Source organism: Diabrotica virgifera, chromosome 2 (genome assembly GCF_917563875.1).
Source record: "Diabrotica virgifera virgifera chromosome 2, PGI_DIABVI_V3a".
Classification (NCBI taxonomy): domain Eukaryota; kingdom Metazoa; phylum Arthropoda; class Insecta; order Coleoptera; family Chrysomelidae; genus Diabrotica; species Diabrotica virgifera.
In genome coordinates this window covers 37,759,447-37,783,133 of record NC_065444.1, presented here as the reverse complement: position 1 = coordinate 37,783,133, position 23,687 = coordinate 37,759,447, and the positions used below count along the sequence as shown (strand labels likewise).

At 32.6% G+C, this 23,687-nt stretch overlaps 1 protein-coding gene across 1 annotated transcript in view; it reads right to left on the bottom strand.

The window, feature by feature from the left end:
- LOC114329627 (DIS3-like exonuclease 2) overlaps window positions 1–23,687 on the bottom strand; it is a 60,100-nt gene that overhangs the window by 34,978 nt on the left and 1,435 nt on the right. The window contains exon 2 of the mRNA XM_050643574.1: window positions 1,979–2,438. Coding sequence (XP_050499531.1) covers window positions 1,979–2,438 — 460 coding nt within the window. The remainder of the gene's footprint in view (window positions 1–1,978; window positions 2,439–23,687) is intronic.

Below are 23,687 nucleotides of genomic sequence, written 5' to 3'. Positions count from 1 at the left end.
CTAATATACTCATTTCTAGTTTTATCCTTCTTTGTCACTCCACTCATGCATCTAAGCATTCTCATTTCCGCCACATGCATTCGTTGTTCCTCTTTCTTTTTAACTGCCCAACATTCAGTTCCGTAAATCATAGCCGGTCTTATGGCTGTTTTATAGAATTTTCCCTTCAGCTTCATTGGAATTTTTCTGTCACACAACACACCACTCGCTTCTTTCCACTTCATCCATCCAGTCCCAATTCTACTGCATGCATCTCCATCAATTTCTCCATTACTCTGTAATACCGATCCTAGGTACTTAAAACTATTGCTTTTCACAATCATTTCACCATCCAAAGATACCATTTTATTTGTAGTAACTCATCTTTAAATGAACATTCCAAATATTCTGTTTTTGTCCTACTAAGTTTTAAACCTTTTTCCTCCAGAGCTTGTCTCCACTGTTCCAGTTTTTGTTCTAAGTCTCTTTCACTATTTCCTATTAACACTACATCACCAGCATACATTAGGCACTATGGAATGCTACCCTGTAGTTTCGCTGTTATCTGGTCCAAAACTAATGAGAATAAAAAATAAGGACTAAGCATCGAGCCTTGGTGCAATCCTACTTTCACCTGAAATTTATCAGTCTCTCCCACACATGTCCTAACACTAGTCGTTACTCCCTCATACATATCTCTCACAATCTTTACATATTCGCCAGGGACTCCTTTCTTATTGAGTGCCCACCAAAAAATCTCTCGAGGAACTCTATCATGCTTTCTCAAGATCAATGAATAAAATATGAGCGTTGGTCTTTTTATTCCTGTATTTTTCCATCAGTTGCCTTACAATGAAAATTGCATCTGTTGTTGATCTGCTCTGCATAAAGCCAAATTGATTATCAGATATTTCGGTTTCTTCTCGTATCCGTCTATCAATTACTCTCTCCTATATTTTCATGGCGTGGCTAAGTAGTTTTATAGCCCTGTAGTTTGTACATTGTTGTATGTCTCCCTTGTTTTTGTAGACAGGTACTAATATACTGCTTCTCCATTCGTCTGGCATTTGTCCAACTTCCATAATTCTATTAAATAGACCTGCTGGCCAACTTATTTCTGTCTCTCCCAATGCTCTCCATACTTCCCCAGGAATATCATCTGGTCCGACTGCTTTTCCTTTCTTTATTTTTTGAAGCGCTTGAGCCACTTCCTCGTTTGTTATTCTGGTAACCATTGCTGTTACTGTCTCCGTTAACTCCACAGGCTGTCTGTCAAATTCTTCATTTAATAAACTGTCAAAATACTTTCTCCATCTCTTTTTGACATCCTTTTCGTCAATTAGTATTTTATTATTTTCATCACGGATACCTCTAATCTGATTAAAATCTCTTGCTTTCTTTGCTCTCTCTTTGGCTATTTTGTATATCTTTGCTTCGCCTTCCCTGGTATCAAGTTGATCGTATAGGTTTGAATACGCTTCTGCTTTAGCTTTTGCTACTGCTACTTTCGCTTCCTTTTTGGCGACCATATATTTTTGAAGATCTATGTCCGATCTGGTTTCTTGCCACTTTTTATATAATTTTCCCTTCTCTTTTATTTTTCTTTGTACTTCATTTGACCACCACCAAGTCTCTTTATCCTCAAACTTCTTTCCTGACGTTTTCGAAAGTATTTCAATAGCCGTCTCTCTAATAATATTGGCCATTTTTCTCCAAATTGTGTTAGGGCTTCCTTTCATGTTCCAACATATTTTTTCTACTATTCTTTCTCTGAAAATAACCTTACAAGGTAGTCATTTTTAGATGGATGAAAAAATACAAAATGCTGCAAAAGAATGCTTCCACCTACAAGAACTCTTTAAACCGGGTATACATTGGATGGTGAAACAATGACATACATATATGTGCCTTAAATAGTGGTAATTATTTGTAAATGTGTTTGCCGATAATTTTTTTCTGGGTCAAAGATACGTTTCAATTGAACAAGCCTAGTACTTACCATTTCGCAAACTTTCTACTGAGACAGCATCATCTAAATCCCTTGCAGACTCAGGATCTATTGTGAATATACATTTTTTCCTTAAATCCTCCCTATATTCAAACTCTTTTTCAGGAATAACTTTAAGATCTGGCAAGCTATTTACGATCTCATCACTAAAGGGTGTTATATCTAAATTATTCTCTCTCAAAATTGACAAAGACTCAATTTGGAGATTACCAGATTCTCCCAGTTTCTCTAACAGAATACCTTTGGCGTAGCTGGGAACTTCCCATTCCAGTAGCTTTCCCATGAATAACACAGTTTCGAACTTCTTTGGCTTGTCCTTAAAACCTGCCGGTAAGTAAAGTTCTGAAATCCTCATGGGAGGAAACCTTTTATCTCTAGGAGCGAAGAGGGCAAAAGTGCCTTCTTCATTGTCGATCCATTTTAGAAAACCTATACATGTTCTTGAATGAATCTAAAAAATAAATTATTGTCATCAAAGCCACTGAACCTCTAAAAATCATACGAACAAGTTAAATTAATTAGTTAAATTAATTCCATTCAACAAGGACATTAACAAAATCAGTTACCACTATTCAACGAGATTACATAAAGACCCTTTATAAGGAACTGGAGAAGCGCAAAAATGCAGATGAATCTGATTTGATAGTTAGATATCAGAATGGTGTTCTCATTATTAGCAAAAGGGGAGTTTTTGAATCAAAAAACTAAAAAAGAAGTTAATGGTTTATTGTCAAAATATTGGTGGTATGAAATCCAAACTGACTGACTTTAAACTCGCTGTTAGTGTTACTTCATATGATGTTATATGTCTTATTGAAACATGGTTAAATGATGAAATCTCGTCTAATGAAATTGACCTTCCTGAGTTTAATATTTATAGGAAGGATCGCGATCTACAGGTCAACAATAAGTCTACTGGTGGAGGAGTCCTAATTGCAGTTCGTAAATATTTGAATCCCTATAGTATACCTACTGGGCATAGTATACCTGAGCAATACCATAGTATACCTGCCATAGTACACCATATATACCATAGTATACCATAGCATAATATACCTGAGTATACTGAGCAATAACGATTATATAGCTTTTGTTGATCTTTTTTCGTACATAGATAATACAATGAACACATCTATTTTAGTTTTTGGAGACTTTAATTTACCTTGTGTAACCGGTGTTGACTATAAATTTGAAAACAACACTTCTCTCAAATATTTGTCAATTTATGAATTAATTAGTATGTATAACTTTCAGTCTTTCAATAACATTGTGAATGAGGATGTGCGAACCTTAGATCTAATTTTGAGTAATATTGATATTTTAGTTGGTAAAAATAACCATCCATTTACAAATGAGGATAAGAAACATCCAGTTTTGAGTATAGAATTTAACATGATAAAGACAGGAACAATTAATCATTATGAGATGAATAATCTAACTAACCAATTTAATTTTAAAAAAGTTAATTTTCCTATGTTGTGTGATTTATTGAGGAACTGTAACTGGGATAATTTAGGATGTATACAAGATATTGACATTGCAGTTGACTATTTTTATCATAAAATTTATGAAATATTTGAGGTGTGTGTACCTAGATTTCGAACTAAGAGTAGAATAAACAAATTTCTTGTGTGGTTTACTCCAGACATTATTCGTTTGCAAAGGGAGAAAGAGTTTTATAGGGGTATGCAAAATGTAGCGGTTTATCATGTAACTGAATATAAAAGACTGCGAGCACTTTTAAAAAATAGGATCAGGGAAGCGCATGAGTCATACATACATAATGCCGAAAACAGTATCAATACTAGCCCTAACTTATTTTTTAATTTGGTAAATAGAAACAAGAAAGCGAGTATTGACACTGAATATATAATTAATGGAAACAATGAAATAATTTCTGACAGTAAAACAATTTCCCAAGAGTTTGCTGATTATTTTAAGTCTATATATGACCATAAATCTTCTTCATACGATTTAAATTTTATTAATTCTAGTCACAATAATTCTAATTTGCTCAGTTTCACTAAAGTTACAGTGCGTGATATAAATAACGCATCTTCAAAATTAAAACCAAAGTTTTCTTCGGGACCTGATGGTATACCGGGGTATATATTTAAAGCATGTCGCGACTACCTTACATATCCTCTAATAATTATCTTCCAAAAAATAGTAGATAATAATTATTTTCCGAAATTGTTTAAAATGACTAAGGTAACTCCTATCCATAAAAAAGGTCCACGAAATGATTGCAAAAATTACAGACCTATTGCAATTTTTAATTGTACAGCAAAAATTTTTGAACACATCTTACATGAAAAAATGTAAGCACATGTAAAGAAAATGATATGCCCACAACAATATGGATTTTGTAAAAATAAATCTATTGAAGCTAATTTATTATTATTTACTAATTATATTAATGATGTCATAGTCAACAAGAACCAGTTAGACGTGGTATACACTGATTTCGCCAAAGCCTTCGATAAGGTCAACCATGATATTCTAATAGAAAAATTATTGTACTTTGGGCTAAGCAATTCATTGCTAGAACTTTTTGTAACATACTTGACAGATAGATGGCAATTTGTATCATATAAAGGAGATAAATCGCAGGTTTTCCTGGTGGAATCAGGTATACCGCAAGGTTCAAATTTAGGACCGCTATTATTTTTACTGTTTGTGAATGAATTACCTTCTTTAATTACATCTCGGTGCCTTTTATATGCGGATGATTTAAACATATTTAGAGAAATTAAAGATTTGCATGATTATTTTCAATTACAGTACGATTTAAACGAGATTTATGATTGGTCAATACCTAAAAAACTGTATTTTAATTTGAACAACTGTACGATCATGACATATAGTCGTCATGCAAACCCTAGTTATTTTATTTACAATATGGGAAATAATAACTTACATAGGGTCAATGAAGTGACGGATCTTGGTATTACGTTTGTAAATAATTTAAGTTTCAACTTACATGTGCAAAATATTATGTCTCAGTCATACAAAATGATGGGACTTAATAAACGTGTAACTTATAAATTTCATAATATCGACTCAATTAAACGGCTCTTTAATTCATTTGTTAGAAGCAAATTAGAATTTGGGAGTATTGTCTGGAGTACCTTATTAAATAGTGGTCATATGCGGCAAATTGAATCAATTCAAAACAAGTTTATTAAATATTTATTTTACAAAAAGCATAAAATATCGCCAGAATATAATTCGTATCAACCATTAAGAAAAGAATTTAATATAAAAAAATTAGAGCAAAAAGACTTCAACGTTGTTTAATTTTTCTCTATAAACTATGTAATCACTTAATAGACTCGCCTGATCTTTTGGGGCAAATACAATTTTATGTCCCGAATCACAGAACCCGTCCAAGAAACATATTATTTTTTGTAAATACTTCTAGCCCACTTAATAAAATGTGCCAAATTTACAACGATTTAACAACAACCACTTGTCTGGAATTATTTGGAATAAACTTGCAATTATTTAAACGTCTATTGCATGAATAATATAAGAGAGGTTTTTTTTATTATTTTTAGCGTTTTTGCTGGTAAACATCTGTCGTTTTTGTCTCTATTACCTCGAATTATTACATTATGTGCATGTTGTACTAAACTGTTGTCATTGTAGATACGGATACATGTAAGTAGGGAAACCTGTTTGTATCTGTATAAATAAATACCCTTTTAGGGCATAGTCAGCTAGAGGACTACATGAAGAACATGTGGATAGTGTGCTAGAGGTATGTGAATCTCACTTAGGCTCAGAAGTAACTATTTTTGGTAACTTTAACATGCCAGACGCCACTTGGGTGCTGAAAGATGACATTCTTGAACTGATTTGTCCAGATTTATCCAATGGCAAATTTTTATCTGACTCTTTTGGTGCATGTGGTCTTAATCAACGGAATCATATTCCTAATAAACGTGGGGTTTTTCTAGACTTACTTTATACACATAATTTGAGTAGTGAGATTACTGAAGCAACGGATATACTATTTAACAGTAGTTTTCATCATGTACCATATTGTGTAACAGTTCCTGATAGCTCTAATTCATCACTACCAATTGAGACTTTCTACTATGATTTTAGGAATATTGATTTTATAGGTATAAATAATTATCTTGCTCATATTAATTGGTCATATATGTATAATAGCAAGGATGTTGATTTGGCTATTCAATTCTTCTACAGCATTATCTATGAGGCTATTCATTTATTTGTACCACTGAAACCAACGGCGGATCCAGCAACCTTGCAAGGAGGGGGCAATGAAATAAAAACTTTCTCGTCACCCGCGTACGCAGGATTCTTTTTCGGTATGGGTTGTTACTTTATTTTTCTTCACGCACCATGTCCTTTCAGAACGTTGGATACTATCATAGCTATCTTAATTTTATTCACTGCCACCCTAAATCAACCACGAAGTGCTTTTTCGTCCTGGACTGCGTTTGTCTTCTATTTTCACTTACATAATATTTTGTAGCAACCTATATTTGAAACTTCTCATTATACATGTCCAAAATACTTCACGTTTCTCTTCTTGATGCCTTCTATAATTTCAGTAGTATTGCTGAGACGTTCTAGTATTGTGGAGTTTCGAATCTTCTTCACACAAGATACTTTTAAAATTCTTCTATAGAACCACATTTCGAAAGCCTCAAGACGATTTGGGTAAGTAGATCGATTTTATTCACAGTCCAAGACTCGACACGATACAGTAAGACCGAGAACACGTACTTTGGAGAAGGAATTCTGTTTTATGTTTCATTCCGTTATTCAGTTGTCAACAGGACACAGAACTCACTATTTATTTTTAATCGTAATTATCTCTTTCTTAAAAAAAGGCGACACCAGGCGAAGTCTCAAGGAGGGGGCAATTGACCCCATTGACCCCCCCTTGGATCCGCGCCTGACTGAAACTTTATAAAACATCAACTTTTCCAGTATGGTTTACAAGAGAATTAAAAAATTTGGTTTTTAAGAAAAAAATACAGCACAAACAATACAAACAAACACTTAATCCTTTTGACTATCATAAATTTTGTGAACTACGTTTACAATGTAAAGTTCTGAGTGAGATTTGTTATAGAAAGTATTTGATTAAAACTGAAACAAATATTCAGAACGATCCTAGTTGTTTTTGGAAATATGTCAATAATTTTACCAACTACAGTAGAACCCCGCAAATCCGAACTAATTGGGGGGACAGCCTGTTCTGATTCCGAAAAGTTCGGATTATCCGAAAGTTAGCCTTAACTAGTAGTTCAAAGAAAAAAATCAATGGGAAAATCCCAATAGTTGGCTGTATACCATAGTTTAAAAAACCAATACAGAAGTAAAAACTTCGAGATGTATTCTGGTATAAAATCGTTTATTTAAAAACTATAAAATGTCATCGATTGCAGAACGTTTTCGTTCTAAACAGAACATCTTCAGTGCATCCTGCCGAGTATTTTGAAACTAGCACACCGTAAATAGTGTTAACATCATCATATATGGTTTACATAATGTAATATGTTAAAATGTTATGACTACAAGTCGATGTTAATGGATAAAGTGGAACACATGCTAAAAGGGTGCCATGGTTCCCTGCTAGAAGATACTAGGTACTTGCCAATTCAATGGGCACAGACCAACTGGTCAGTTGTTCTGTTCTGTTTAGAACGAAAACGTTCTGCAATCGATGACATTTTATAGTTTTTAAATAAACGATTTTATACCAGAATACATCTCGAAGTTTTTACTTCTGTATTGGTTTTTTAGTAGTTCAAAGCTTTCATTGTGATTTTGAGTAGCCAAACGTTCTCGCAAGAGTGTGGACAATATTTTTTGACTACGAGAGAACCAAAGTAAGTTTGTGTTTAACCTCTATAAACACTTTATAAACCTATATATTAAAGTATAATATTTATTTTTAAGAAATTTTAAATGTCAAAGTTTTAGTAATCCTACATTGTCCAATTTTCTGGCTTTACTCTGTATAATAAACATGTTTTTAAGTTTTTGTCTTGAATTTTTAAATTTTTTTCACTTTCCGTTGGTTCGGATTTGCCGAAAGTTCGGATTCGCGGGGTTCGGATTTACGGGGTTCTACTGTACTACCTCTATTGATGTAATTGACTTGAACAGGGTAACTCTAAGTATTATTGAAGTGTTCGAAGGTATTAACCAATTATAAAACAAGTCTTCATTTGGCCCAGATGGTGTCCCTGATCTTTTAATTAAATGTTGCAAATTTACTTTAGCCTATCCCATTTTATATTAGTTTAACTTGTCTCTGGAAACATAAAAATTTCCTGATTTTTGGAAGGATAGTTTTATTACACCAAGTTTTAAATCAGGTGATAGGGAAAATATTAAAAACTACAGGGGTTTATGCATACAATCAACATTACCTAAATTTTTGGATAAATTAGTGACTCGTCACTTAAATTGGCCATGTAAAAATGTAATTATACCACAACAGCATGGTTTTCAATCAAGTAAATCTACTGTTACAAATTTACTTTGTTATCACAGTTTTATATTAGAGGCTATTGAAAAGGGATTACAAGTTGATTGTATTTACACAGACTTCTCTAAAGCCTTCGATAGAGTCAATCATGACCTACTTGTATAAGAAGTAGTTGAAGAATCTTGGTTTAGGGAATGGCATTGTGACCTGGTTCAGTAGCTTACTTTATGGTCGTCAACAACGTGTTAAAATTGGCAGATATATATCTAATGAAATTCAGGTTCATTCAGAAGTACCACAAGGCTCACATTGTGGACCATTATTATTTAACCTCTTTATCAATGATCTATCATCTGTAATTGAAAATGTTAACTTTCTATTCTTTGCTGATGACTTAAAATTATTTCACATTGTAGAGAACGTATTGGATAGTAAAATTCTACAAAATGACTTGGATAAATTATATGAATGGTCTATTTCCAACAATTTATTATTAAATATCGACAAATGTCATATTATTAGTTTCTCAAAAACTAACACTACAGATCTGTATGAATATAATATTGGTATAAATGTGTTATCTAGAGTTGATGAGATGAGAGATCTAGGAGTAATTTTTGATAAACAATTAAATTTTAAATCTCACCTGCGTGTTCTATCATCTAATGCTAACAGATCTCTAGGTTTTGTAAAAAGGAATGTTCTTCGAGTTTTATATTGTTCAATAGTTCGATCATCCTTAGAGTATGCTTCCATTATTTGATCTCCTTATTATGAGGTTGACAAAGTCTTAATTGAGAATATTCAAGTACCTACGTTTTGCTCGATATGTTAGATTTAAATTGCAGATTCACAATAATTTTAACAACAATGATGTTCTTCAGCATTTGAATTTGTCACTTCTTGTAAATAGACGAATAAAACTAGAAATGCTTTTTATCTATAAACTAATTAACGGCTTTGTTAACTGTCCCGAATTACTATCGGAAATCCGAATTAATACAACAGTTACAACTTACGAAATCCTTTTTTATTATATATTAAGTATCACCGTACTAATTATGGCAGAAATGATCCGATGACTAGAGCTCTTAGACACTTTAACACATATACTGTTGATCCATTTTTAGTTCAATTTATTACTACAATGAAAAGTGGATCGAAAAATGGATGAAACACAACAAAAATTGGATCAGAAAATGGATAAAGTGGAGAAAAAAATGGATGACAATCAACAGGAAACAAAACAAGCGATAGAAGAGAACAATAAGAAAATAGAGGAACGCATAGAAAAGTATGAAATGAAAATTAAAGATCACATGCAAAAACAAGAAATGAGAATGAAGGACCACATGAAAGAACAAGAAATGAAAATTCAAAATAAAATGAAGGAGTTAACGAATTGCCAGAAAAAAGAAATGGAAAGTTTGGAAAACAAGTTGCAAAACGCTATTCAAGCAGACATAGAAGAAGTGGAAAGAAAGATTGCGGAAATCAATACGCAACAAAATGTCGGAGAAAGAAGAGAAATTGTTATACATAGCACAGATGACGTGAAGATAAGGTTTGGCGGGGATGTAAGAAGATTACACCCAGTGCCGTTCATTAATAGCCTGAAAAAGAAAATACAACACATCGGAAATTTCGATACAGCAAAAGAAACTATCAGAAACCATCTCAAATATGAAGCAAGCCTATGGTTCGATAGTAAAGAAGAAGAATTCGGCAATTGGCAACAATTTGAACAAAAATTTTTGAATTATTTCTGGGGAAAGGTCCAACAATTGGAAATTAACAAGGAATTGCAAAATGGGAAATACAATGATAGGATGGGTGTATCAGAAAGGACATATGCTTTGCAAATTTACAATAATGCAAAACATTTACAATATAATTACTCATCGGAACAATTAGTCGAACTGATTGCAAGACATTTCGAGGAAACGCTGGAAGACCATATCACATTGCAAAATTACAAAGACATAGATAGTTTATGCCAATTCCTACAAATAAGAGAATCACGTCTAAGAGAAAGAAAATCAAGAAGGTCGCGAGAAGATTACAGGCCCCGAGAAACACAAGATTACAGAGATAGAAATCAAAATAGGAGGGACTATACAAGACGAGATTTTAATCCCAGAAGGGAAAACGAAAATAGAGACAACGGAAGAGGAAATTATGAACAAAGAAATAGGCAATGGAATGAGGACAGAAATCGAGAATACCAGAATAGAAACACCACACGCTCAAATCAAGAAAACAGAAATAATGGTAGACAAAATGAACAGGGATATCGAGAAAACCGAAACAGATCCGACAGACCAAGAGAAAATAGAAGAGAAGTAAATAATACCCAGACAGATGAATATGAGGAGAGAGACATTATGACGAAAATATAAACAACGATGAGCAACCGGCGTCTTTTCACGACGGCGCTCACTAAAAACCAAAAATCAAACAGGAATCTTTTGTCACCCCAAGGAGTTTATTAAATTGGCAGGAAACAACGAAAAGAAAAATGGAGTTAATTTAAAATTTGTGGATGGATTTATCAACGAGAAACCAATTAAAATTATGATAGACACTGGATCTGAAATAACATTGGTCAACAGAAAACTAATAGAAGAAGTTAACTTAACAAATTTAATTTATAAAATACCTAGGGTAAATTTAGTGGGCGCAAACAAACGGACATTGGCAACTATAAATGAAGGCATACGAGTAATGGTACGACTGGGCAAGAATATGTATGCACTACAATGTGTAATAATGCCAAACATGTCACATGACATGATAGTAGGAGTGGACGAATTGGCAGAAAAACATGTAGTGATAGATTTTAAAAATAATACGATGAAACTAACAGAAGAAAAAGAAAAAGAACAGGACAAGGAACATGAGAAACAAAATACGGACGAATCAGGTAAAGAACAAACAGTGGAAATGAATTTGGCAGCGAAGCAAGGACAAAGAAGAAAAAGGAGAAAAGGTCAGAAAAAGATAAAAGAAAATGAAACCTGTGGCTCCTCAAAAGAAGAGTTGAGCCCAGAAGAAGAAAATTTGAGAGTATCAGAAACAAAGGAAGCCTGGGATTCCTCAAAAGAAGAGACGGGCTCAGGAGAAGAAGAAATAAAGCTAAAAAATGAAAGTGAAAAGAATATGATTGAAACAGTGATATTTGAAGAGGAGGTATATGCAAACGAGGATGCAGAATGCACGGTAAACATGTGTGAAGAATCTGAGAAAAAAGACAGAAAATTGATATGTGGAGAAGGGAAAGAAAAAGAATTGCGGTTGATGTTAAGAAACTACGAAAATTTGATCAATGAGGAAAACAGAGTGGCTAAAAAATACGAACATTCATTTGAGGTGAAAAACTTGGGAAATTTTCGATCAAAGACTTACCCGATTCCATACAAGTATCGACAAGAGGTGAAAGAAGAAATAAATAAAATGTTGGAAGATCAAATCATCGAAAGATGTGATTCACCGTATGTTAACCCGATTGTGATAGTAAAGAAAAGCAGTGGAGAATTGAGATTATGTTTAGATGCCAGGAATATCAACCAGCACACTGTATCACAATATGAATCACCTATAAACATCGAGGCCATTTTTGGAAGAATCACCGGGTCACACATATTTTCGAAAATTGACTTAAAACACAGTTTTTGGTTGATACCGTTAGCTGAAAAGTGTAGAAACTACACCGCTTTTTCTATTGATGGTATTGTCTACCGGTTTAAGGTAGTGCCGTTTGGATTGCAGAGTGCTTGTGCTGCACTCGTCCGAGCTCTACATACCATTTTGAATCGCCACGAAGATTTCATAGTTCATTATATCGATGATTTATTAATTTTTTCACAAGATACTCAGAGTCATCTGAAACACATAGAAATAATTCTGGAAGAATTGGACACAGCGGGATTGAAATTAAACATTGAAAAATGTCAATTTTTTCAAAAAGAAGTCATTTATTTGGGTTTTCAATTGGACACCAAAACAGTAAGATTATCCGAAGACAGAGTCAAGCTCATAGATGAATACCCAAGACCAACGAATTTGAAAACATTGAGAGGTTTTCTTGGCACGATTAATTATTTTAAAAAACTGATTCCCGATTTGAGCCAAAAGGAAATCCCTCTGATAAAGTTGCTTAAAAAAGGAATAAAATGGAATTGGAAAGAAGAACAGGAGGAAGCTTTCGAAACATTAAAACGAGAATTCGCAAAAGGAACGAAAATATACCACCCCATTTACAATTTACCTTTTATACTCCGAACTGATGCGTCCATACAAAAATTTGCAGGAGTTCTGTCTCAAATACAAAACGACCAAGAAGTGCCGATATGTTTTATATCGCGAGTGACTAAAACACATGAGAGAAAATATAGTGTTACAGAATTGGAGTTTGCCAGTGTACTATATTGCGTAAACAAATTGAGGTTTTACTTATTGGGAGCAAAATTCACAATCGAAACAGACCATGCAGCTTTAGTACATATCATGAAGAATAGATTAGTAAATAATAGAATACATAGAGGCATTCTATTATTACAGGAGTATGATTTTGAGTTCCGATATATAAAAGGAAAAGACAACATAATAGCCGACGCTCTAACACGGGATGAGGACACGGGAAAAAAGGAAACAATTACTCTACAGGTGGGACTAAATAGATTAATACAAGAAGAAGGGATATATTCGTTAAATGAGATAAGGACAAACCAAGAAGACCTAGAGGAAAGAGAGAAAAGAAGAGCGAAAGTAGAAAATGACATATATTTTAAGAGAATAGACGGAAAGGAACTATATTTAGTGACACAGACATTGGCCGAAAAGATAATAAAGAAATTACATGAGGACAATGGGCATATCGGTAGCAGAAAAGTTTGGCTCGTTTTTAGGGAAAATTACATCAGCCGACAGGATTACCGCATTGCAAAGGAAATTACCCAGAAGTGCGATGTATGTCAAAAATATAAGAGTCGGAATTTCAAAAACGAGAATGTTGCCAAAAATATTGAAGCCCGAAACAAACTAGACATTGTAGCAATAGATATGTTAAGCGATCTAATTATGACCACTAAAAGGAACAAACATATTCTGGTAATGGTGGATGTGTTTTCAAAATACGTAAAATTATATAGTTGCCGCACCACAAAGGGGGAGGAAATATTAAGAAAAATCGACAATTTTATAGCCATAGTAGGAACACCAAAAAAGATCCTACTGGACAATGCAACGTATTTCCGAAATGATCGTTTCAAGGGACAACTTCGAGAACGAGGAATAGAGACAAATTTTGTCAGCATCAGGCATCCACAGAGTAATCCTTCGGAACGATTCATACAGGAAGTGACGAAATTTCTTCGCATTGCAACAGATGGTCAACATCGCCACTGGGACAGGAAAATGGCGGAAATAGAAAGGTATCTAAATACAATTCCGAGCACAGTAACAAAAGAGACCCCAGAATACATCATGAAGGGTGTATTGCCGATAAGGCCATGGGAAGACCAAGAGCCAAAAGAATATCAACAGGTGATTGAAACCGTACAGAGAAGATTACGGCGAAGCAACGAAAAATATATCCAAAGACAGGAACAAAATAGAAAAAGAAGACCAGTGACTTTCCAAAAGGGTGAAAAAGTACTCGTGAGGGCATTACGAGTATCAAATCTTCCTGGGGGCATTTGCGCAAAGTTGATGCCTGTTTTCGAAGGCCCGTACATCGTGAATAATGAAAATGGGATAAATAGTTATGAGTTGAGGCACAGGAACTCGGAAAAGATCCGAGGAATTTATAATATTCACGATGTATACAAATATCACGAATAAAAGACAGAATTACATGAAGTAGATAGTAAGTTAGGATATAAGAAGTAGATTAAAGTAAGGAAATATACAGGGAGTTGGTTTTGCCTCGAGAAAATTTATTTAAAAATGCAGATAAATTTTATCGAATACAAGGCGGGGATTTGTTATATTTCTATTTGATATGAAAATTAAATTTTGATAATTATAAACAAAATTCAATTTAATATAAAATAATTTCAATTTTCTCAACCACGGGCATATAAATTTAAAACAACCTGTATACAACAAATTGTTATATGTAATTTTAAGAAGTGATTAGAATAAGCGTACGAAACTCGGAACAATGTGCTTAGATAAACAAAGTGAATGACGCGTACCATTATCGTTCTTCTCGGAAGGTCGATCATTAGCCTATGCTAAATAAAACTCAGTGAAATAGATGATAGTTCATTATCGTTTTTCGCGGAAGGTTTCGATCATTAGCCTATGCTAAATAAGACTCATTTGAAAGAGAGAATAGGTCATTAAAATTTGTAAATAGTTAGAAAGTATTTTAGAATGGGAATTAAATATTTTCTTTTGAAATCCATTAAGCATATTTAGAAAGATTAAAAATTGGTTTTGAGGAATATTACGAATGAGAGTTGGTGGTGGAAAATTGATTTGTGAATCTGGAAGGGATATTTAGAAAGTAGGGGAATGGATGACAAAGTGAGAGCAGAATGTTTTGAGCTGTCGAGAAGTGAAGTCGAGTAGTAGACGGTAGTGTTCGAGGAGTGAGAAAGCCGGTGTAGTTCCGTGAGTGTGGAGTATTTATCGTGGAACGAGAAGTAGGCCAGGTCGAGAGTAAAAGAACCTCCTTGAGCCCAGAGTGTCCCGGTAGCTGATAGCAGTTTCGAAAAAGGTAGAACACAGCATCACGACAAAAGCAGGAACGAGAGCTATTCGAGCTAGTTTTTCAAAGGAGAACATCACTGGAAGCCAGGACGAGGTTTGATCGCAGCCAAGGATAGCAGGAAAGGGTCTTGTGTGAGGACATTTTCAGTTCACCAGGAAAAGGTCAGTCTCATTTGTTTGGACATGAATGTATGGGTTTTCGTATTAAATTCCACATAAAAAATTGAATAACATAATCAATAATATCAGAAAAGCTTCATCAAACTTAAATAGAGTTGTTCCTAATAACTCCTAATAGTTAAATGTTAATAAAAACTTTCAATTGAAAACCAAAAGGAAATAAGATTCCCATTTGTAAATGTTATGTTTAAGAATAATAAGAAATAGCAAATATTAAGCATTGATTGCCTTTTTAAATAAAATAAAAAATATTTTGATTATAATTGTAACCCATATGTGTATTTTTTTTACTCTTTTCTTTTCTATCCCGATTAGGAACCATTAAGAAATATTTAGAAGCCACGGAAGTAAGTAATTAATTTATAATTCGCCCTGAGATTGAAAACATATTGATATGTGATCTGGTTAATTAATTAGATTAGTATTAATACATTGATTAAATTAAGTAACATATAAGAATATTATCTCATATCAATAATAAAGATCACATCAATATATATATATATATATATATATATATATATATATATATATTATATTGTTTTTTATTGTATATGTTAGAATTTAACTATGTCAACTATTTTATAATTCATTGTACTACTTTTTTGAACAATGGTGAAACCGTTAAAAAATAAATAAATAAATTGTGATGAAAATGTCAATTTTGGGACCCCAAAAAGATGCAAAAAAGTTTGCTACTCCTACCCCGGCCTTCCCCCTACCCTCATATATGGGAAACAGTGATTTTCCAAGAATCTGTACATCTTACAAAAAATGTCTCAAATAAGAAATCTAGCTGAAATAATTTTGAAACAAAATGTTTATTAGCACTTTTTGTGTAAAATGAATGGTTCTCTCATAAACAATGCTTGAAACGAACAGCGATTTTGAACGTCAGTTACGCACATGAAATAATAGGGAATTTGCACCATTTTTTTTTATTACATAATAACTTAGCAGTACATACAAATTTAAAGTTTTCTGTATTTTAAAATAGTTCAAACGACCCGTGAAGTCACATAGTTTAACTATATGGTTCATGGTTCCGTTTATGGTTATATTTAGGTATATTCTTCTTCTTCTTCTTTAGTTTATTGGCCTCCACCTACTTGGTATTTGGCCAGCTCGTCGTCGCGGAATAAAGGAAAAATATTTATATTCTAATGGCATTCACCGTATGTCATTGTAATAATATATACCAGTTTGTTGAGATTGGAGTTTGATATAGTTATTGAAGGAAAGGAAAGAAGGTTTACTATGGAAAATTAAACCATTTTGTAAAAGTACAAATTTTCTATGAATAGTTCAAATGATCAAAAACACTTGTAACGTCACATAACTGTATTTTCTACTGACGTCTATAATGCCTAATTTAAAATTATATACAATTTTGTTTACTTTGTTGATTCATAGTCCAGTAAATGAACGGGAAATTCGGCGATACCGTTTAATTTTCAGGGGCAACTCCGAATTGCATGAAAATTTGGATTTAGGTTCTACTTACCCTCCACTTCAAAGATGAAACTGTGCCGTTGGTTGCTTTTACTTGGGGCGTGACAGCCACCCCTTCTCGGGGGTGAAAATACATACGTTCAAGATAAGACCGAAAATGGATAAATTTACTGATTTTAAGCAACTTTTGTTCTATAGAGTGTTTTACGTAAGTCAATACTTTTCGAGTTATTTGCCATTGAAAATGTAGATTTTTCGACAAAAAAACTACGTTTTCAGACGGTTTTTCGCAAATAACTCAAAAAGTAAATATTTTATCGAAAAAAATATCCTTAGCAAAAGTGTAGCTTATAAAAAGCCCAAAAAATGGTGTATCAGTAAAGTCTATCAATCAAATAAACACAAAGTTGTAGCTCATGAAAAATACGTTCTTATTCGTCTAATTCCAAATCGAATATTTCAAGGTGAAATCACCAAAACATTAAGCACTTTTCGGGAAAAACCCATTTAAACTTTTTTAAAGTGTTTATAAAAAGCTTTGTTTTAATTGTTAACAAAAGTTTTAGCATTAAAAATAAGCGACTTGCGCTCAAAATAAAGTTGGCCCTCTTTTTTTTTGTAAAAAATCATGAAATTCTCGCCGTGTTTAGCTCCCCAAATGAAATTAATCGCTACCGCTTTACAAACAATTTACTTACCTATCTATTTTTTATATGATCTGTCAGTCTGACCGGTTTAAAGTGTTTATTTTGAACAGCCATATCTTAACCAATTTTTGTCTTACGGAGAAACAAAATGAAACTAGCATATTTATAATAGCAAAACCTACATTTTTTTACTCTTTAAGATTTTTCTTATCACTAATACTTTTTAAGTTATTTTGAAAAAATGAAGTTTTTCAAAAATTTTTAGAATTTTTTTTTTTATTATAAAACCAAATGTTTTCAAAAATAAGCTCTTCAAACCAATCAAACTTACAGATCATATAAACAATACACATACAATTAAAATAGATGGTAAAGCCAAACGATTAATTTCATTTAGGGTGCTAAATAGAGGGAGGTTTTCACGATTTATTTTACCAAAAAAAGAGGCCAACTTTTTTTTCATTGTAACTCGTTTATTTTTGTTGCTGTAAACTTTTGAAAAAAACAAATAATAAGCTTTTTTTCGATACTTTAAAAATGTTAATAAGATTTTTCCAAAAAACGCTTCTTTCTTCGGTGATTTGGCGTTGAATTATTCGATTTGGAATTAGACGAATAAGAACGTATTTTTCATGAGCTACAACTTTGCTTCTACTTAATTTGTAGACTTTACTGGTACACCATTTTTTTCGATTTTTTTTTTCGATAAAATATTTACTTTTTGAGTTATTTGGGAAAACGGTCTGAAAACGTAGTTTTTTTGTCGAAAAATCAACATTTTAAATCGCAAATAACTCGAAAAGTAACTTAGTAAAAAACTTTATAGAACAAAAGGTGCTTAAAATAAGTCAATTTATCCATTTCTGGCCTTATTTTAAACACGCGATTTTCACCCCCCCCCCCCCCCGTAAAAATTTAAGTGAAATTTTTGCACCCCATAAAAATTTTATGTTTACGTAGAGATTTTATGGGGGTTTTGTTCCTTTAAACCCCCCCCCCAAACTTTTGTGTACGTTCCAATTAAATTATGATTGTGGCACCATTAGTTAAACACAATATTTTTAAAACTTTTTTGCCTCTTAGTACTTTTTCGACAAGCCAGTGTTTATCGACATATTTTGAATATTTGTCGAATCCACCACATATTTGTATATGGTTAAGTACGATTATAGAGACCTGTTAATAATCTGAAAATTAATTTATAATTTACATCTTTATGTCTATTTTGAAAAAGAAGCCACATCTCGATAAAAGATGACTTGTCAAAAAAAGACTAGGAGGCAAAAAAGTTTTAAAAACACTGTGTTTAACTAATGGTACTACAATAATAGTTTAATTGGAACGTACACAAACATTTGGGGGGTTTAAAGGAACAAAACCCCCATCAAATTTTTATGTAAATATATTAAAAAAGAAGCCGCATCTCGATAAAAACTGACTTATCGAAAAAATATTAAGAGGCAAAAAAGTTTTAAAAACGTTGTGTTTAACTAATGATACCACAATAATGAATTACTTGGAATGTACACAAAAGTTTTGGGGGGTTTAAGGGAACAAAACCCCCATAAAATTTCTATGGGGTGGACAAACTTCACTATAATTTTGTTTTAAGATGCACCTGCCATAAGAATGATACATGTCCATTTTCAATAAAAAATCTCTAATAGTTTTCGATTTATTGAAAAAAATCGATTTTCATTTTGTAACTTCAAAGGTCTGTAACTTTTTTTTATGAGCACATTTGTACTAAGGTAAGTTAGGTTCAATCGAACTATTTTTGACCCCAAAATGTGTGGTATAATTTATGACCAATCTTTTCGGGACACCCTGTATAACTCCTTTATAGCAACTTTTTCATTTGCAGCAAAATGCAAAAATTGCATGCAATATATGCACTCTTTACCTTTACATCGCATTTTGATTTTTGCTGATAGGACAGTTTGATCAAAAGATATCGAATTGTCACTGACATCAAACATTGTATCTGAGAGAACAGTTCATTCTGTACAAAGGTGCTAATAAACGTTTTTGTTCAAAATTATCTAATCTACATTTCTTGTTTGCAGAGTTGTTTCGTTTTAAACAGCTGTTTTAAACACATTTTAAACATGTGTATATGTTCAAAACAGTTTAAAACACGTTTAAAACACTTAAATTAAACAAGCGTTTTTTTCATTTTATTTATTAAAATAATAAATAAATATGAAAAAAATCTCAAATACATTATACAAACTTTTTAACATACATATCGATGGCTATGTGTGAAAACCTCGTATCCCTTTTTTTTTTGGAAAATGACATTTTGGTGGTTTTAGTTTGAAAACCTTGTATCTCACGATTTACAACTGTTAGAAAAATTGCAAATACACTAGACTATTTTCTACAGCCGAAAAAAGAAACCACTTATATCAATTATTGCTCTCTTGAATTTATAACCAAGAATTTGGTACTTAATTTGGAGTGTTTGTTTGAGAGATTCGACTTGCAGAAATGATTTTTGTGAACAACAAAAGGTAGTCCGGCATATAGGAACATTTTATGAACCTTAAATCAAAAGATTTTTATTGTATCGACCTAGTATTTGGAGGTGTGCAATAAGCTATGAAAAATGAAAACCTCATAAATAATAATAAACACAACCTCATTTGAGATGAAAAACAGGTATATCAAGATATACGAGGTTATCATAGTTACTTGGGCAAAGGCTCTATATACTGCAAGGATATTTACGTGTTTTTCATAGCTAATATTTGTATTTCCAATTTAATAGCAACATTTAACACTTTTAGCTGTGTGCCAATATCAGATATTTGTCTCAATGTGCTCGAATTAAAAATATGTAACGTAATTTTTGTTTTTAGGTTATATTATGCAGAAAATCAGTTTTTTGCCTCTCCTGTAAAATTGTAATTTAATGAGATACGAGGTATTCACACTAAGCCATCGATATTATTTATTTATTAATAACCGAAACTTAACAAAAATTGGAAAACTTAAATCATTTTGCATACAAGAGTTAATAAATTTCTCAAAATTGTTCCAGTCTCATAGTAATCTTGTAATCTAAAATCATCAGTCTGATACCTGACCGGTCACGTCATCCCTGATGAAATTAAGCTCTAACTTAACAGCTTTGACATTGTCTAGCCTACGTATTTTCGAATGGTAAACCTTATGTTGTGGAGAAGAGTTTTTCTATGTTGACTGACGATGTATTAGCTGTGTGGAACTGTTAAGCAAGTTCCAATGCTGTAGTATTAATTTAGAACACCACCACATACTTATATGGTTTAACAGGTGCACACTTTGCCTGGTAATTAATAATATTTAACAATGCTCCTGGATGGTAATTTATAATGGATGGATGATAAATTTATTTCCACTAAAGCGCTTATCAAGCAAATTTGCCAAAAAATGAGCTGGGGACAGGGTAAAGGTAAAATCCATTTCCATACGTTCCTAAGCTCCTTTGTATCATGTACAAAAATTCGTCATTTGCACCACACCACAAAATAACTTACAGTAGGCGTTATTGCAATAGCAAATTTGCAACGCGAATTTATAAATAGTAAATAGTATGGAGTTGCCCCAGACAATAGCTCCATTATGTTAAAGATAAGTTAAACTCAAAATTATTAATATTATGTTTAAGAAAATATGGTTTAAACAATGTTTTTCCAAGTTTTATTTGTTTAAAACATAAAAATTAAAATAAAAAACGCATGTTTAGAGCCAAAACAAATGTTTAAAATAAAAAAACATGTGTTTTAAACATGTTTTATTTGTTTAAAACATAAAATTTAAAAACAAAATAAAACAAGTTTAAAACAAAAAAAAATGTTTAAAACAAAAAAACATGTTTTTTTTCAACCCTGCTTGTTGGAAACATTTTTTTCTAAAGCGTATGGATTCTTGGTAAATCGATGTTTTCCGATTCTGAAAGCGGTTTTAGGGGAAAACCCGGGATAGTAGTGGCATACTGTCTCTGTCCATTTGCTTTTCTGTATCTGTTCTTCAGACACTCGATCTTTCCCTCCCACCCTGTCACTGTTTCGATCTATCTCACAAGACTTCCTTTTGGTAAAAGTGTTGTTCTCTTCTCTATTTCTTCTCCTCCTCTGTCTCTCTATTGAGCACAAACATTATACCTTGGCTTCCCTTACACTCACACACTGAGCTTCTCTCTCTCTCTATCTTTGTCTCTCTCACCTTCTCTCTTACTCTCTCTCTCTCTCTCTTTCCCTTAGTCTTTGTCTCAGTCTCTTTCTCTCTATCTCTCTTTCTCTTAGTCTCTCTCTCTCTTGTTCTAGCATTCTGCCCTCCTGTCTCAACCAACAATTGATTTCATTGATTACTCAATAAATCAAAAGTTTACTAAGATGATAGCTATTAAAAATAAATAAAATAAATTAAAAATAAATTAGTGTCTCAAAATGATTTTTATAATAGTCTTATGGCCAGTTTCACCAATGTCGATTAGTAGTTTATTTGATGAATAAACTTATTCGACCAATAAACTGACACATCTACGTTGCACTAATTTTATTTATTTATCTATTTATTATATTTATTTATAAATTTTATTCAATGAATAACTACTACAAGCCCTAACAACTATATGTTGGAACAAGCAGTTATTTGGTGAATAAAATGCCAATTTACCGAAATTCTTTTGTTTAATTTTTTTTTAAATGTAATTATGAAATTAACAACATTTTTTATGATGTATGGAATTATTTCTATGGTTTAATTATATATTTTATGTTGATTGCTGTTCAATTAATTGTTTAATAATCGAAAACTGCTGACAACTAAATATTGGAACATTTTTTAATATTCCTCGCGTTTTAGTGTGCCTGGCGAGAAACGCGTGAAGTTTTATCAGCTTGACGGAAAGAAGGGTTTAAATCGAACATACGAGAAGCTAGTTTGTTGCCAACAATAATTAAAACGCGTCATTTGAGTATGAATAAAATAACAACAGTCAGTTTTATTATCAATAAAGTACAATAATGGCCCGTGGAAAACCTACTGATCCAAAAGTGCGAGAAATTATTATTCATCAGTACCACCAAGGGAAAACAATGCGTGAAAATCTCAGTGAATTGACTGTAACAACAACTACTGTGTTTAATATAATTAAGAAATATGGTGAAACTGCCAGTATTGATGTTCGCGGCAAAAGCTCAGGCCGTCCAAAAGCTGTTTCTCAAAGGAGTTTAAGACATTTAATCAGAATATGTAAGTCGGGAAGAAAAAATACACTACTAGAAGTAACTGGTAGATGGAATAGAGAAACTGGGATGAATGTTTCCAGAGAATGCTGTCGCAAATATATCCACAAAAGCGGTCTTAGTTTTTATAAGGTATGTTTTATAGGTTCTTATTTGCGATATAGATTTTCTATTTTTTTATTTATTCGAATAGGCCCAAGAAAAACCATTGTTGACGGAAACTCAGAAAAGGAATCGTTATATTTGGGCTAAATCAAAACTTTCGTGGACTAAACTTGACTGGAACAAAGTTATCTATAGCGACGAAAGCAAATTTGATGTCTGTGGGGAGATTACCAAAAGAGTGTGATTAGGGAAAAGACAGATGCATTCCATAAAGATTGTCTCAAAAGGACTGTAAACTTTCCGCAGGGCATCATGGTGTGGGGTTGTATGTCAGCCAAAGGGGTGGGAACTTTACATTTTATTGAAGACATAGTAAACGCAGCCAAATATCAAGATATCCTTGAACATTCATTTTTACCAAGTGCGGCAACCTTATATCCATCCGGAGATTTTATCTTTCAACAGGACGGAGCCTCATGCCATACGGCTAAATCTACCAAAAAATGGATGAGAGAACATGACATTAAAGTTTTGTCACATCCTTCTAGTAGCCCTCGAATCTTAATCCAATAGAGACACTTTGGCACAAAATGAAACAACACCTGCCTAAGAAATAACCCTCAGCGTACTTTGCCACAACTACATACTAAATTTCAAGAAATATAGGGTAGTTTCACCCCTTAATTCTGTGAAGGCCTAGTTGATATAATGCCTAATAGAATTCAGGCTGTTATTCAAGCTAAGGTCGACGTTACGCCTTATTAATTTTTATTTTAATTTGTTAAAAGTCGCTTGTTCCAATATTTAGTTGTCAGCATTTTTCGATTATCCAATAATTAATTAAGTAGTAATTAACATAAAATATATAATTAAATTGTAAAAATAAT